The following is a 16,765-nucleotide window of genomic DNA, read 5'->3' as shown; positions in this document are numbered from 1 at the left end:
CTCCGATCACAGTCAGCGGAGATCGTGGGGATCGGCGTATAAACACGCACCCATGATTTCCCCCTGATTTTAAGGGGAAAGTGCGTGTTATACGCCGATAAATATGGTATTTAACTCAGGTGCTGTCCATTTCTTCTGATCATCCTTGAGATGGTTCTACACCTTCATTTGAGTCCAGCTGTGTTTTATTATACTGATTGGACTTGATTAGGAAAGCCACACACCTGTCTATATAAGACCTTACAGCTCACAGTGCATGTCAGAGCAAATGAGAATCATGAGGTCAAAAGGAACTGCCTGAAGAGCTCAGAGACAGAATTGTGGCAAGGCACAGATCTGGCCAAGGTTACAAAAAAAATTCTGCTGCACTTAAGGTTCCTAAGAGCACAGGGGCCTCCATAATCCTTAAATGGAAGACGTTTGGGACGACCGGAACCCTTCCTAGAGCTGTCCGTTTGGCCAAACAGCTATCAGGGGAGAAGAGCCTTGGTGAGAGGTAAACAAGAACCCAAAGATCACTGTGGCTGAGCTCCAGAGATGCAGTCCGGAGATGGGAGAAAGTTGTAGAAAGTCAACCATCACTGCAGCCCTCCACCAGTCGGGGCTTTATTGGCAGAGTGGCCCGACGGAAGCCTCTCCTCAGTGCAAGACACATGAAATCCCGCATGGAGTTTGCTAAAAAAAAAAACACCTGAAGGACTCCAAGATGGTGAGAAATAAGATTCTCTGGTCTGATGAGACCAAGATAGAACTTTTTGGCCTCAATTCTAAGCGGTATGTGTGGAGAAAACCAGGCACTGCTCATCACCTGTCCAATACAGTCCCAACAGTGAAGCATGGTGGTGGCAGCATCATGCTGTGGGGGTGTTTTTCAGCTGCAGGGACAGGACGACTGGTTGCAATCGAGAGAAAGATGAATGCGGCCAAGTACGGGGATATCCTGGACGAAAACCTTCTCCAGAGTGCTCAGGACCTCAGACTGGGCCAAATGTTTACCTTCCAACAAGACAATGACCCTAAGCACACAGCTAAAATAACTAAGGCGTGGCTTCACAACAACTCCGTGACTGTTCTTGAATGGCCCAGCCAGAGCCCTGACTTAAACCCAACTGAGCATATCTGGAGAGACCTAAAAATGGCTGTCCACCAACGTCTACCATCCAACCTGACAGAAATGGAGTGGATCTGCAAGGAGGAATGGCAGAGGATCCCCAAATTCAGGTGTGAAAAACTTGTTGCATCTTTCCCAAAAAGACTCATGCATGTATTAGATCAAAAGGGTGCTTCTGCTAAATACTGAGCAAAGGGTCTGAATACTTTGGACCATGTGATATTTCAGTTTTTCTTTTTTAATAAATCTGCAAAAATGTCAACAATTCTGTGTTTTTCTGTCAATATGGGGTGCTGTGTGTACATTAATGAGGAAAAAAATGAACTTAAAATTATTTTAGCAAATGGCTGCAATATAACAGAGTGAAAAATTTAAGGGGGTCTGAATACTTTCCGTCCCCACTGTATATACCTTAAATCAAAATACAGCAAATTAGGGGTCCCAGGAAGGAAAGGGGGCTCCCACTAGGAAGGAGGGTAACGATATGTAGCAGCAATATTAAGCACCCTAGAAGGATGGTAGAGGGTGACAGTGCAGTGAAGTGCAACACTCTCACCCAGATAGCCTATGGCAGGGGTCTTCAAACGACGGCTCTCCCATCATGCCTAGTCATATCTGTGAATGTCAGAGTTTTACAATGCCTCAAGGAATGTTTAGTTCTGCAACAGGTGGAGGGCCGTAGTTTGAGGATCCCTGGCCTATGGAGAGAAACACCAAGATAAATAAGTTTGCCCATTGCCAGTTCCCTCAAACAGGGGAGGCTGAACAATGACTGCAGTGGGTATATATTGTAAATCTCCAAAGGTAAGTAACTTAGACTTGGTTAGCAAAACAGGGTCCCCGGGCCCACAGTCCAGCACATGGACAAGCAGGCAGATGCCTGCTGTTTATAGTCCCCAACCCTGCGACGCTTCACGAGCGTCAGCCACGGTCGGCGTGTGACATCACAGGGTCAGAGCTCCCACAATGCGCATGCACGATAGGGTGAGTGCGCATGCGTGCGATTCTATGGCCAAAGGGCGGAAGCCCAAGCCAGGTTGTGTGGAAGTGCGGGAGGCGGTCCCGGGAACCGAGACCCGCTCACCCGGGAGTCCACCGAGACGCCGCAGGAAGACACACACACACATGGGACACCAGGGCGCCGGGCACATAGCACAAGGGGGGCGGGCCAGCAGTCACGCTTAAATACAGGAATGTACAGAAAAAGAATGAACCACACATTTAATCACTTTCCCATATTTTTTAGTTTCCTCCAAGTACATGGTTCACCTTTTTATCTGCCTTATTCTATTCAAATCCCAGCCCATTGTTCTTTTAGACTCCCTTAGTCGCCATGGGAGACTCTTATTGGTGACGCCTTGTGCCCCATGCCTGCTGAGATGTGGGTAAGCAGTCTCACTTTTGCCCCTCTATCTACAAACATAATGTGTAACTGACATATTGTGTTAAATACTGTTACTTCCTATGTTCTTGGTCAATTATACTGCCATTGATCATTTGTTAATCAAATTACAGATACTCTCCAGATGAAGCGGCAGTAGTCTGCGAAACTAGTTTAGATGTTATCCGTGATCAACTATCCCCGTTAGGGGATCATTATCCTGGTGATATACATGGACCGTTACCAATTTTTTTAAATTTGTAATTTAAAAGCTTGCTATGTGTTATTGATTTTGTATTAATAAACTTTTGTATTATTTGATATAATTGCCTATATACTTGAGCTCACACCCATTACACGCAGCAAATTTGTATGCTTCCCCTCTGCTTGTGTGGGTTGCCTCTGAGTACCCTGGTTTCCTTCCACACCCCAATGACATGCTGGTAGACCATTTGACTCCTATCTAAATTGGCCAAAGTATGTATGCATTTGACTTTAGATTGTAATCTGATGGAAGGGACTGATGTAAATGTACAATATGTAAAGCGCTCTTTAAACTAACGGCACTATATAAATAACTAAAGGCATCAATTATGTCCCCCTTGCCCTACTTTCCTCATAACTGAATTAGGTTCCTATATTCCATAGGGATATATTTTAGCCCTCGGGTCTTTCCCCATCTCTGGACTCCTTCTAACTTAGAAATTCGTTCCGTAAGTAGTCTCCAGGGCTGGTCAAAGTATTATTTTAAACAAGGTCTAGCTAAAGATCTATTTAGGGGAATCGGGACCTTTTCTGTCCTGCTGTTGATCATTATAGGGATGCACCACAAAATTAATTTGCTTTACTCATTTTGCAATAATTTGGAATAAGCACCCCTGATTTTTTCCTCTGTAGTTTTGGCCAACACGGTACCCCCAATATTGCACTCTACGACAGAATTCTTCCATATTTTGCTTTCTCAGATGACAAAATGATTGACTAATGATGGCTACAGAGAAAGCAGTAAAGGTTTGTACAGACATCAAAAGAACATTTACTCATCCTGGCCTTTTTATAGTTAGATCAGGAAACTTCTTTATGTCTGTAAGCCCTACCAAACAATGGCAGACATCTCTCCTTACTAAACTTTCTTGGGTGGAACATTAATTGGCCAAATTTAAATTTTCCCAACTGAATGCCATTGTGTTTCCTTATGCAAGGTTGGGTCAGTGGATGTCTGCTAAGCATGCTACCTTTCCACACCACAGGTGTGCAAGTATGCCTGAGGTAAACGTATATGTCTATACCATGAGTTCCCCCAATAAAAACAAATCAACTGTCAGGTCGTACATAATCCTGCAGCTCAATTGTTACTGTCTCTAGGTTGCATTAAAAACTTTAGAGGATATAGGACCACTAAGCGAGTTAGATATATAAATATATATACAGTGGAATCGGTTTGCAAAAACTGATGCGAGAGTAGAGAAGCTTAACATAATGGCCAATGGAGTTTTTCCCTCTCACATGTAAAAAATATGATTTTTAATTGCCGAACAAGAATAAATCTCACTGGTAGTTTTAAATCATTCAAATCAGGTGTCTCCCCTCCTAACATGTTTAACCCAAACATCATTTTTTTTTTTTTTTTTACCACAAAGTGAATAACTGCAAAATATTATCAGAATGAAGACAAACTTTGGAGAAGTTCCAATGTACTAGTACTGTGTATATGGTCAAGAATACTTGGAACCCAGCCTGTAGTATATATATAAACTTCTTAAACTCAGTTGCCTGTATCATCAATTCTTAACCCAGATCCCTGTGTCTTGCATGGACCCAGGATAATCATTTAATCTCCATAGCAGTCTTTGCGTGCATGATGTAATAATCTATTTGGAGCAGTCTCTGCACTATGTTCATTCCATAATAGACAGGAAAATTCTTACACACCATGTGTGATGCAAGGTGACAAGCGCATTAGAGAAGAACTATAGTCAGCTGCCAAAATCTAAAACCAATAATGACACTTATTCTAGATATGGATACATAGGAGTCGTCCTGGGACTTTGAATGAGGAGAGTATGGTTAGCCAAAAAACATACCATGAGCATGTAAAAATAGATTTATTACAACTTGTCGTGCATATGTAATACAACACTGTAGGTCCAAGAAATATCTTCTAAACCTACATGGTTTAGGAGATATTTGCAAAAAGACAGGCACCGTGGTCTACGGCGCGCTGGCGCACTGAGCATGCCGCTGCTAACGGCGATATGCTGTTAGTGGCAGCTCCCGTGCACATGCGTGGGAGTGACGTCATTGCGGCTCTGGCCAATCACAGCGACGGAGCCACGATACCCGGAAAGAAGATGGATGCTCCGTAGCAGAGGGGACATCGCAGGCTCCTGTGTCAGGTAAGTGACACATAATGGGCTACTATGCGATGCATAGTAGCCCATTATGCTTTACCTTTGCAGGGAGACAAAGAGGCAGTAAACCCATCAGGGTTTACTGCCTCTTTAAGTTTATCTGCATTTGCAGGGTCTTTTGACACACATCTATACTCCTTTACTATTTTTTAGTTGTCATCTGTCATGGACAAGGTGAGACTTCTAGGGACACTTGCACGCACCAGAGCCATGTGTGTTCTCCAGTTGTTCCCCTTTGGGGTTGCCTGATGCTCCGCCTCCTCAGCTCTCGAGCTGGATGTCTGTTCCTGCCGCTGCCTGTTGAGTCAGTGATTGATGACCTGGCCCAACCGATTGACGAGTATGGGGTCCTACACTCAGACCCCTATGACTACTCACCTCCCTGTCAATTCTGTGCAACATACAATTAACTTGGTTCATTACTTGTATTGCAGATACATTAAAGCATCTACCCCTAAAGAAGCGAGCATGGTCTCGCAAAACTTGTCGGGTACTACTGATGCTTGCACATATTTTTGATGCCTGCATACTAATTTTATATAAGATTTTTTTTACCTATGTCGATCGTTTTCTTTTCACACTGCATGTATACCTTATCAGCCTGTCTACCACTGCTGTTGTATTACATTATGCACGACAAGTTGCAATAAATCTATTTTTACATGCTCATGGTATGTTTTTGGCTAACCATACTCGCCTCAAAGTCCCGGTGCGACTCCCATGTATCTATGTATTTAATTGGGGATGGAGGCAATGTTGAAGTGACACCAGACCTTTCAATATGTTCTTATTCTAGATATGCCATGTAGGTTTATTTTTTATAGGAATTTTGTAAATTAGAAGATTTACCATCATAAAGACAAAATACACAAACTGCTAATGAGGAAAATAGCAAAACTACAGAGGGGAGTTAAAGAGTGGTGCAAGCATAGTGCTTTCACCAATCTTTTAAAAAAAAAAAAAAAACAGAGCACATGCTACTAAAACAAGAAGGGACACAAGCCACTTTCTTAATTAGGACAGATCTGCTCCCTGAGCTATGCTGTGTCTGGGTTTGGGCACTCTGCCCCTGTATGTATTCAGATGTTTTCATTACAGGGAGCTTCTATTACTTTTTTTCTGAAGCAATAAAATTAATCTTAACCTCTGCTGTACAAGCATGTTAAACACCCAGTGTAGTAGTAAAAACTACTAACCGCCGAACGACATCCACAGCCCACTTCCTTTTTGCAGCTTTTCGTCTGCCTATTGTTCCACGCCACCACGACTGGATCTCTACCGCTACAGAAGAAAGCAAATAAAAATGATTTTAGATTAGTTAAAGATGCCCCCAGACACTTTAGGTGATGGACCCTTTAGTTAAGAAAGCTTTTTCTCTTTTCCTTGCCCTGCCTAGAAAAATCTTATCCTTTCTTTGTTTTTGTCCTGTCACTGGTATTTAGAGGGAACCTAGAGCTGCTGTAAAGAATTACACCAGTCAGTATAAAATAGGCAAAATGTTTCACTGTGGATTTACTGTCACAATAGCTGTTACAGCCTGAGTTTCCGCCCATCACTTGAGACTGCCTCTCTGAGTCTTCCAGTGGCAGAATCCTGTTCTGTCCCAGAATTACAGCCCTACAGATTGAAAAGGAAAGGTAATTTTTACTAAAATTTAATTGCAACATAGCGTATGTTGCCTATGGTATTTTTTTATTTGCTACATTTTTTTTCATTAAAGTTAAGGTACCTTTTAATATTCGATTTTGGAAAGAATGTAAATTTTCCAAACAAAAACCCCATACAATGTTAGAAAGTTTGTGAAAAGTTTTCCATCCTGCTCATTCAAGAATTTGACACTATGGTTGAAAACGAATGTTGATTTGACCCCACTAACAATCAAAAAAATTGAACATTCTGAAGATAAAAAAATTAACAAAGTTCTACCTATGTATGGCCAGCTCTACTCCAATGAAAACACATATATGTATACGAACTGCCACGCAGTGTGCTGACCACATCCTAATGTAGCAAAGAACCAAATAGGAAGAAAAGAAGCAGGATGTAGTTAAATGGCCACACTGCCCATTGTAATGTAAAGATTTATACATTTTACTATGCAAAAAATCTACTTGAAATCGTACACCCACAACCTTTGGTCACATGCTTTTACAAATTCACTGCATGCGGTTTTACTTCCCCCACTACTTTCTGCCCAGGTGACAAGTGTCAGACAAAAGAGGAAGAACAGGAAGTGAGGGTAAAGCTTTACAAAGAGAACCTAGACAACATTTACAGCAAAACAGCAGGTGTAACCCCTTTCCCACTCTACCGAAAAAACAAATTAAAGCCCATATTTTCTTACCGGAATGTTTCATGTGCAGGAATTTCTGTCGTTGATGATATCCTCTCCACCTAGCCTGGAGGAATGTTGCTAAAGAGAAAAGGTAAAGTATTGTGAGCAACAATAAACAGCAATTACCTTTTGTATCATTTGACCCTCCCTCCTAGATTGTAAGCTCTAAGGAGCAGGGCCCTCCAATTCCTCTTGTATTGAATTGTATAACTGTACGGTCTGCCCTCTTGTTGTAAATCGCTGTGAAAACTGTTGGCGCTAAATAAATCCTGTATAATAATAATGTCTGCTGACCCCAACATCCAAATGAACTCTTAATATTATGTTTTTAATGTAACATGAGAAAATTAAAGTGAATAGCTAAATGGATGCCTAACGGTTCTGCAGACATTTCAATATCTTCACTAAACACTTCATGAAATAAACAATACTGCATAATAGGTGAAAAAAACTACTAATGAACAAAGTCTATATACAGTATATATTTATAATGGCTGTTAAAGCTATAAAGACTAAACAAAACAGTTTTTTTTATTTTTATTGGTTTTCTGAAAAAATAGGATTTTTATAACAGCTTACCTGTAAAATCCTTTTCTTGGAGTACATCATGGGACACAGAGCACCATAGTAATCAGTATGTGGGTATATAGGCACCTTCAGGTGATGGATACTGGTATACCCAATACAGGAAGTTCACTTCCCTATATAACCCCTCCTCCTACCAGGAGTACCTCCGTTTTTGTAGCAAAGCAATATACCTAAACCCCAGAAAAAAAGATGTACTCCAAGAAAAGGATTTTACAGGTAAGCTGTTATAAAAATCCTATTTTCTTTATTATACATCACGGGACACAGAGCACCCTAGTAATCACTATGTGGAACGTCCCATTGCAATGCTATTTGAGGGGAGGGAGAGACAACCCGCAGGGTACCCCCAGACCTGAGGACTTATACTGCTGCCTGCAGCACACTGCACCCAAAGGCGATATCCTCATGCCTTCTTACATCCACCTGATAAAACTTGGTGAATGTATGTACTGAAGACCAAGTTGCAGCCTTACAGATCTGAGCCATGGAGGCCTGGTGACGCACTGCCCAAGAAGCATTAACTGCTCTGGTAGAGTGCGCTTTGACTTCAAAAGGTGGAATCTTACCCCTTAAATCATAAGCCTGAATTATAACTTGCCGAATCCACTTAGCGACAGTGGATTTCAATGCTGCCTGTCCTTTCTTAGGAACGTCTGGCAGTATAAATAAGACAACAGTCTTCCGGAACAGAGCAGTCGTCTTTAAATAGACCTTGACCGCTCTCACCTCATCAGGACAATGTAGTGACTTCTCTTCCCTGGAACATGGTTTTGGAAAAAACGATGGCAGGACAATATCTTGGTTCCGGTGAAAACCTGAGACCACTTTTGGCAGAAAACCTGGCTGAGGGCGCAGCACCAGTCTGTTCTCGTGAACAATCAAGTATGGCTCTCTACAAGAAAGAGCAGCCAATTCCGAAACCCTCCTTGCTGAGGATATAGCGCCCAAGAACATTAACTTCCTTGTCAGAAGGACTAAGGGAATATGCTGTATCGGTTCAAATGGCTGTTTTTGTAACACTGACAAAACTAAGTTCAAGTCCCAAGGGTTCAAAGGAGATCTGACTGGCCGATTAAGCTGCATCACCCCTTGCATAAAACCCCGGACTAAAGAATGTGAAGCAAGCGGTCTTTGAAAATAAGACTGATAAAGCTGAGACCTGGCCCTTAAGCCCTCCAGACTGTAGAATATATAGTCCTGGAAGCTGGCTTCCCTGCATTAATCAAGGTAGAGATAACTGACCCGGAAAGCCGACGTTTTTTCAGAATGTGGGTTTCAATAGCCAAGCCGTTCGTAAGGTAGGATGGAATATCGGCCCCTGTGAGAGTAGGTCTGGCCGTAGTGGAAGAGACCATGGATCCTCCACCGCCATCTTTATGGTTTTCTGCATACCAGGACCTTCTGGGCCATGCTGGGGCTACCAGAATTACTGGCTTTCTTTCCAGCTTGATCCTGCAAAGAAGTCATGGCAGCAACTGAATAGTTCGAAATGCAAAAATCAGCGAGAACTGATCCCACGGGGTCACCAACGCATCTGTTATGCATGCGAGTGGATCCCTCATCCTGGACACAAAGTTGACCAACTTCGTGTTGAACCTGGACGCCAGAAGATCTACGTTCGGAGTCCCCCATTTCTGCCAAACAGCCCGAAAAATGTCAGGGTGAAGAGTCCACTTCCCTGGGAGCAACTGCTGGCGGCTCAAGAAGGCCGCCTGCCAATTCTCTACTTCCGGAATGAAAACTGCTGAAAGGCACGGAACATTCATTTCCATAAGATATGGTTCATCTCCCTCTGTGCTGCGAGACTCCTGGTACCCCCTTGGTGATTGATGTAAGCCACAGCTGTGGCATTGTCGGATTGGATCCTGACAGGACAACCCCATAACCTGAATGTTCAGGCCTTTAGAGACAGAACCGCTGCCCGGATCTCTAGGATGTTGATGGGCAAGGTCCTTTCGGTTCTTGACCACTGTCCCTGGACAGTTGTCTTTTGTAGCACTGCTCCCCAGCAGATTCTGGGTTAGCAACCACCAACTGAGGCTTTGGGACACCCTTAGGGACAGCCGCATTGACAAGTCTAAAGCTTGAATTGTGTTGTTCCAAGCAGACAGGATATTGTTTTGCAACAGTCTCGAATGGAACTGGGCATAGGGAACTGCTTCGAATGAAGCCACCATCTTTCCTAACAACCTCATACAAAGGCGAATGGAAGGATCTCCTTTTGACCTGACCAACTGCACCAGCTCTCTTATGGAGTTGATCTTTGCCTAAGGCAAGAACACCATTATCTGAGCTGTGTCTATGATCAGACCCAAGTACTTCAGCCTTTTTTGCGGTTTTTAGCAAGACTTTTCTAGGTTGAGAATCCAACCTAGACTTTCCAGGTAACTGGTTGTAATGCGCACGCTTTGCTCCAAACGAGCCACCACTTGGTCTATTAGCAATATATCGTCTAGGTACGCCAAGACTGTTATGTCCTGTGCCCTTAATCTGGCTAGAGGTGGGGCCAGAACTTTTGCAAACATCCGGGGAGCTGTAGCTAGCCCGAAGGGCAAGGCTACAAACTGAAAATGATGCTGTTCTATCTCGGACCGCAGAAACCTTTGGTGAGCAGGAAATATAGGGACATGCAGATATGCATCCCTGGTGTCGATAAGACACCAGAAGTTCTCCTCCTTGTAGGATAGAAACCAATGACCTGATTAACTCCTTGCGAAAGGAGCGGATCTTCAGGAACGGATTTAGATTCTTTAGATCTAGAATGGGTCTGACATCTCCAGTTCGTTTTGGTATCGTGAAGAGGTTTGAATAAAACCCCTAACCTTGCTCTTCTGTGGGGATTGGTATGATCACCCCCTGAGCCAGTATTCGGTCTAGTGCCTGAAACAGAGATTGCCCTTTCCCTGGATCTTTGGGAACGTTTGACCTCTAAAAACGAGATGGTGGAAACTCCCGAAATTCTAGTTTGTACCCTAGAGAAACCGTGGAGATGACCCATCTGTCCTGAATTTCCTCTTGCCAGACTTCTGAGTAATGTAGAAGTCTTCCACCCACTCTGGAGAGGGGGGGCGCCCCTTCATAATGAGGCTTTAGAATTCTGTTTTACAGGTTTCCGCCCCCAGGACTTCTTTTGTGCCTGGGCCTTACCCTTCAGATTTCCACTAGAGTCTGATGGCGGACGCCGTCGCCACTGCCTAGAGACGGATGCCCCTGGCACAGGAGAAAGAATCCGCTTAAATGAAGGGCGTTTATACTTTCTTTTGACTGACAAAAGAGTACTTTTCCCACTAGAAATCATTTGGATGTATTTGTCCAAATCATCCCCAAATAGCCGATCCCCATGAAAAGGAAACCCAGTCAGGAGCTTCTTGCATGGTGCTTCGGCTGACCAATTTTTTAACCACAGGATCCTACGCATGTGTACTAGCACAAGCGCAAGGCAGGACCGCCTGGTGAATAGAATCTTTAATGGCGTCTATGGCAAAACATAAAGCTCTTGGTAGTTCGGCCAAATCTCGGGCTTGCTGTACAGGAACCTCTTAAGGGCCTGTCTAAACTGATCCTTTAGGGATTGACAGATGCCTATTGCAGCGACTGCAGGCTGAGTAACCGCACCTGCCAAAGAGAAAGAAGATTTAAACAGGAATTCCAACCTTTTATCTGTTGGATCCTTAAGCATTTGTGCATTGTCTACTGGACAAGTTAAGACTTTTATTCACACCGGAAATCGCAGCGTCAACTGTTGGTACATTCAATCTTTTGGTGAATTTCTCCTCCATGGGATAGAGAACTGAGAATCTCTTTGGAGGGAGAAAATGCTTATCCGGGTGATTCCATTCAGCAAAAATAAGCTGTTCTAATAAGGCATGGGCAGGAAACGCATGCAAAGGCTGTGAAGGTTTTAAGGAACCCAAAGAAGAAATGGAATTTTCAGCTGATTCCGTTAGGGGTAGCTTGAAAGTGGAACAAACCATCTCCGTAAGAGATTGCACCAGCAATTTTTCAGAATGCGAGGCTGAAAAGGGTTCATCCACCATTGTTTCCTCTGCAGAGGAGTAATCAGTTTGTCTTTCCCCCTGATCGCCTGAGGGTAACACCTCATCCTCTACCCACTGTCCCCTTGGTAAAGGGTCTAAGGTGGGGGAGAGGATCTAACTTGCTTCCTATCCTTTTGGATGGAAGATGCGATTAAAGCCGCTAATCTTCCTTCTAGGCCCAGCAGGCGGAGATGTGAGAAGCAGCTGCACCACCAATTGGTTCCAATGACTCACCCTGGCTTGCCACATCTGGTATTTCAGGAGAGGATGACAGTGTGGAGGCACGACTGGAGTTCCCAGCACCTCGGGGTGGAATTTTTGGTACCTTCTTTGTGGTGTCTTTTTTGGAAGCCCTAGTGCTAAGCACAAAAGCAGACGCACTAAGTAAATGCACTATTTGCTGAGCAATACAATGCCGCTATAAAGTTCAGCTCGGTGCTGAGTAAAATTTATTTCCTGTACTGGAAATGCCTGTATGCATTGCCTTACGTGCCCCCCAGCGCTCCTGTGTCTTGTGTGTCAAACATCCAGCTCTCCAGCACGCGCGGACAGCATTCGGGTCTGCCAGTGCAGACCCGCAAGAGGGGAGGCTGGAATAAAGCTTCGCTTTATGGCTGCTGTGGGGACTATAAAAAAATAAAATACAAACATAGGGAAGCCGTGGGGGGAGTACAAACTGCTGTTGTACCCAGTAGTTTATTTAGGTTTTGTGCTGCCCTAGGCCTGACTAAACTCGTGCACCCCCTAATTTAAATATGACCCACCCCCTCATCAAGGCCACACCCCTTGCTGTTTAAGACCCGCCCTGACATTTTCGAGTAGGGACACTAGTTCTGGGGGGGGGGCAGGGGATACAATGGATTCCCTTAATTTGCATTGATTTCCTCTCACTTCCTGTTTGGCTATGGGGCAGGAAGTGAAGGGAAATCTCTGCAATGGGACAGGGATGATAAAAAATAAACTGACAGGGGTTATAACCCTCCCTTACTCTATACAAAAATGATAAAAAAAGTGTTGCCTATAGTTCTACTGTAAGCACAAATTTCTGATAATTTTATGGAGAGGACTAAGAAGATATAACCATGCCAATGGTGCAGCAGAAAACATATAGCACAGTGAGGAAGGTTTGTGGTCCAGGATGAGAGGGCAGTCAAAGTTAGAAGCAGCAGTTGCAGAATGCCAGCCGCTCGCATACCGGAAGCAGTGAGGCCGCTTTATGGGGGCGCTAGACTAATTTGCCCCCCAACCCAGTCCGCCCCATAAGACAGGTGCTACACTAATGCCCCGTACACACGGTTGGACTTTGTTCGGACATTCCGACAACAAAATCCTAGGATTTTTTCCGACGGATGTTGGCTCAAACTTGTCTTACATACACACGGTCACACAAAGTTGTCGGAAAATCCGATTGTTCTAAACGCGGTGACGTAAAACACGTACGTCGGGACTATAAACGGGGCAGTGGCCAATAGCTTTCATCTCTTTATTTTGAGCATGCGTGGCACTTTGTCCGTCGGATTTGTGTACACACGATCGTAATTTCCGACAACGGATTTTGTTGTCGGAAAATTTTATCTCCTGCTCTCCAACTTTGTGTGTCGGAAAATCCGATGGAAAATGTCCGATGGAGCCCACACACAGTCGGAATTTCCAACAACACGCTCCGATTGGACATTTTCCATTGGAAAATCCGACCGTGTGTACGGGGCATAACAGTGTAGCGCAAGCCAGCGGGGACTCTTTCCGTGCTGCCCCCCTGCAAAGTGCTGCCCTAGGCCTGGGCCTTGTTGGCCTAGACCAGGATACAGCGTTGGTTGTACCTCCCCCCCTGGCCCCTTAGTTCCCCCAGGGGGAGAAGAACATGCTGCAAACTTTGTTCAAGATTAGGAATACCCCCTGGCTTCCGAGACTTTACACACATGCTGTTTTAGCTGGACACAGAGCTGACTGAGAAGCAACGTAGCAAGGTATGTACATTTACTCCCTCTAGTGGAGACTTTAAGGCATGACAACATTTTACTCATTGAAGAAAAAAACCATAGGTGGACTTTTTACAGTTCCTAGGCTTCTTCCCTTACCTTATCCTCTCCGCAGGATACTGCTGTGACATACAGATCCAAACTTCACCCATCACAGCGGGCTGTGTTAGCAAACCTTCAAGGACCGGGTCCCTTTTTATCGGGGTTCCACTCCCTTGGTCCTGTATTAGCACCCCGCCAGGAAAATCTTTAGGTAATGTAAGCATGACCAAAAAGCCCTGGGTCCCGGGGTTCAGCCCTGCAAGGAGAGGCGTTACAAGCAAAACCTTGTGCTTCATATACGAGGCCCGGGTACCATCACCTTGGCCTCAGTGGCACTTTGGATGGAGTCTATGGAGGCTGTTTAAATCCAGCAAGGATCCCTCCAGCAGAGCTCTTCAGAGCACAGCTTCACACGTGACCAACACCTTAGACACTGGCAAAAAAAAAAAATGAGGTACTCCTGGTAGGAGGAGGGGTTACATAGGGAGTGAACTGCCTGTATTGGGTATACCAGTGTCCATCACCTGAAGGTGCCTATATACCCACATAGTGATTACTATTGTGCTCTGTGTCCCGTGATGCACGATAAAGAAAGTGGTACAATACAGAGCGTTTGGGCATTCCCTGGCTCAAACAGCACAAAACAATCAAAAAAAAAAAAAAAAGTTACTACAATGAACCCCGCAGGTTGATACATGCGTAAAAAAAAAGTTCATCCAGTCGTTACTACTCGCTCTTACACATATTGTGTTATAGCAATTAATCTTTTCCATAACAAGGACAAAACAAAGTACCGTTTAAGCAAAACTTTGAACATGACAGCAAAATATACATACCTATGCTGTGCTTCCTCACTTCTAAAGCATCCTCTGTTGCAAAGAGGGTTTTGGGAAACCGAATGAATATCTTTGTCCTTAAAAACAACATGGAGGCATGTAAATTATGGTCCACCACAGACCAGCTCAAAAACAGAATTTATATTAATTTAGCATACCTGCCCATTTTGTACTCCTCTGGTTTATACCCCAGGCTCTTGACCAAAACAGCCACACCATCCATTGCACGGCCATCCCAGTTAGGCCAAGTATCAGGGCAAAGAGATTTGTACCTAGGAAACCACAATATTAATACATGCATAATAATGTGGGGCAAGTGCCTTCCATACACAACATTTCACTTGTTCTCAACCTTTGTAAGAAGATCTCATATTTTCGCCTATATGCAAATCCAGCTCGGCGTACGCGCACATTTTCAATAAGTCCCAGATATTTCACCTGGTGTCTGATCAGCACTTCATCAAAACGAGCTGAAAGAGAAAAAGGTGTAAGGAAGTGCTTTTTCTTGTAAGATTAATGCAGGAGTATGAAAAAATTTTATATATATATATTTTTTTTTTTTAGAGTGCACCTCTTTATGCCCTTTACAATCAGTGGGGCTGCTTTCATTAAGCCTAGGTTCACACTGATTTGGCATGCGATTTGACATGTCAAATCAGCGGCTATTGCCGGCAATGGCACCCTGTCCGAATTCCCAGTAGTTTCTGTACTACTTTTGGCGACTTTGGGGTGCGATTTTTATACACATCTGTGCAGGAACCCACACAGATGTCTCTGAAATCGCGCCCCCCCCCCCCCCTCCCCGAAGTCAGGCTGAGATGAGGTTCAGCTGAACTCTCATGATTTCAATCTCGCTGTCAGTGTGAACCTGGGCTAAAGAAAGAAAAGTGAAGGTGTTGCCACTAGTAGACAATCAGATGTGTAATTTAAACAGTGAAAAAATGTTAGCAGTTGCTAAAAATAAGTTAACATGTTCTATGGATTGACCAACAATTTTCTTAATATTAACCATTCAGAAATAACTGGCATTAGATACAACATTTTTGTACACCGAAACATCGAAATAATTTTGTAGATATTACACTGACACTTACCTGGTTGTTTGGCATCATTGGGCTTTATGCACCGTACGTATGAAGGCTGCTTGGACATAAGAATTTCCATCAGCTTTGAGAGGCTATTTTTAAACTGTGTTGCTGCCTGAAAGACAAACAAAATATGTTACAAAAAAATCTAAACTGATGACAAGGACATAAGGCAATGTTTGAACACCACCTCAAACATGGGCCGAGCATGCATAGATGTCCAATAAGTTACACATATTCTTATGCTGGCCATACACTATACAAAAAATCAGCCGAAAATCGGTCATTTAGACCGTTCGTTTTTTCGGCCAGTTAATGGGCACAAAATCGATAATCGCTGGGATGTTTTTGAGCTGACAAAACTAAGGACAAGGTTGTAAATTTTATGCCGAACGAACGATAAATTGAAAGGTTAATGTGTTTCCCATCCGAACTGTCCGCGCTAGGTATATGTAAAAAAAACAAACAAAAATGTATTTATGTGCACCGAACGATTTATCGGTCATTACATGATGGCACAATCGTTTGCAGTCACGGCCAAACGTACGGTTTTCAAAAATGGGTTTGGCCGATTTTTTGTATAACGCATGGCCAGCATTAGAAATTTAAACTTTGCTTAGAGAAAATCAAAGCCACGCCCAACAGAAGCAGATCTCCTCTCACTCTTAGGCAGGCCACACATGGAACCAGCCGATATTCAAACCGTGTATGGGCAGGCAGAATGTACTTAGTTGATTGATCAACTTGGGTACAACCAGCATGCTGGGTTTTGCCTGCTATAGCCGCTAGCAATAATCACTGTCTTCTCCTGGTGGGGATGGCGTCCCCTGCCGGGAGAAGACAATGGCCTGACAGGAGGGATTCCCTCAAGACACAATCGAGTGGCCGTGTATAGATGGCCTTACAGCGATGTGAAATTTTTACAGTCTGAAGGATAGGTGAACCTTTCTGGGGTACAGC

General features: G+C 43.8%; 1 protein-coding gene across 6 annotated transcripts in view; it reads right to left on the bottom strand.

Annotated features, from left to right (window-relative positions):
• MYO1C (myosin IC) overlaps positions 1 to 16,765 on the bottom strand; it is a 333,223-nt gene that overhangs the window by 44,865 nt on the left and 271,593 nt on the right. For all 6 annotated transcript variants that reach the window (XM_073616641.1, XM_073616644.1, XM_073616642.1 and 3 more), the window contains exons 18-23: positions 15,815 to 15,920; positions 15,073 to 15,190; positions 14,879 to 14,992; positions 14,721 to 14,797; positions 7,248 to 7,316; positions 6,100 to 6,184 (exon numbers count right to left, since the gene is read on the bottom strand). In XM_073616641.1, the coding sequence (XP_073472742.1) occupies positions 6,100 to 6,184; positions 7,248 to 7,316; positions 14,721 to 14,797; positions 14,879 to 14,992; positions 15,073 to 15,190; positions 15,815 to 15,920 (569 nt within the window). The remainder of the gene's footprint in view (positions 1 to 6,099; positions 6,185 to 7,247; positions 7,317 to 14,720; positions 14,798 to 14,878; positions 14,993 to 15,072; positions 15,191 to 15,814; positions 15,921 to 16,765) is intronic.

Source organism: Aquarana catesbeiana, linkage group LG02 (assembly GCF_042186555.1).
Source record: "Aquarana catesbeiana isolate 2022-GZ linkage group LG02, ASM4218655v1, whole genome shotgun sequence".
Lineage (NCBI taxonomy): Eukaryota > Metazoa > Chordata > Amphibia > Anura > Ranidae > Aquarana > Aquarana catesbeiana.
This window is presented reverse-complemented; position numbering and strand designations above follow the sequence as displayed.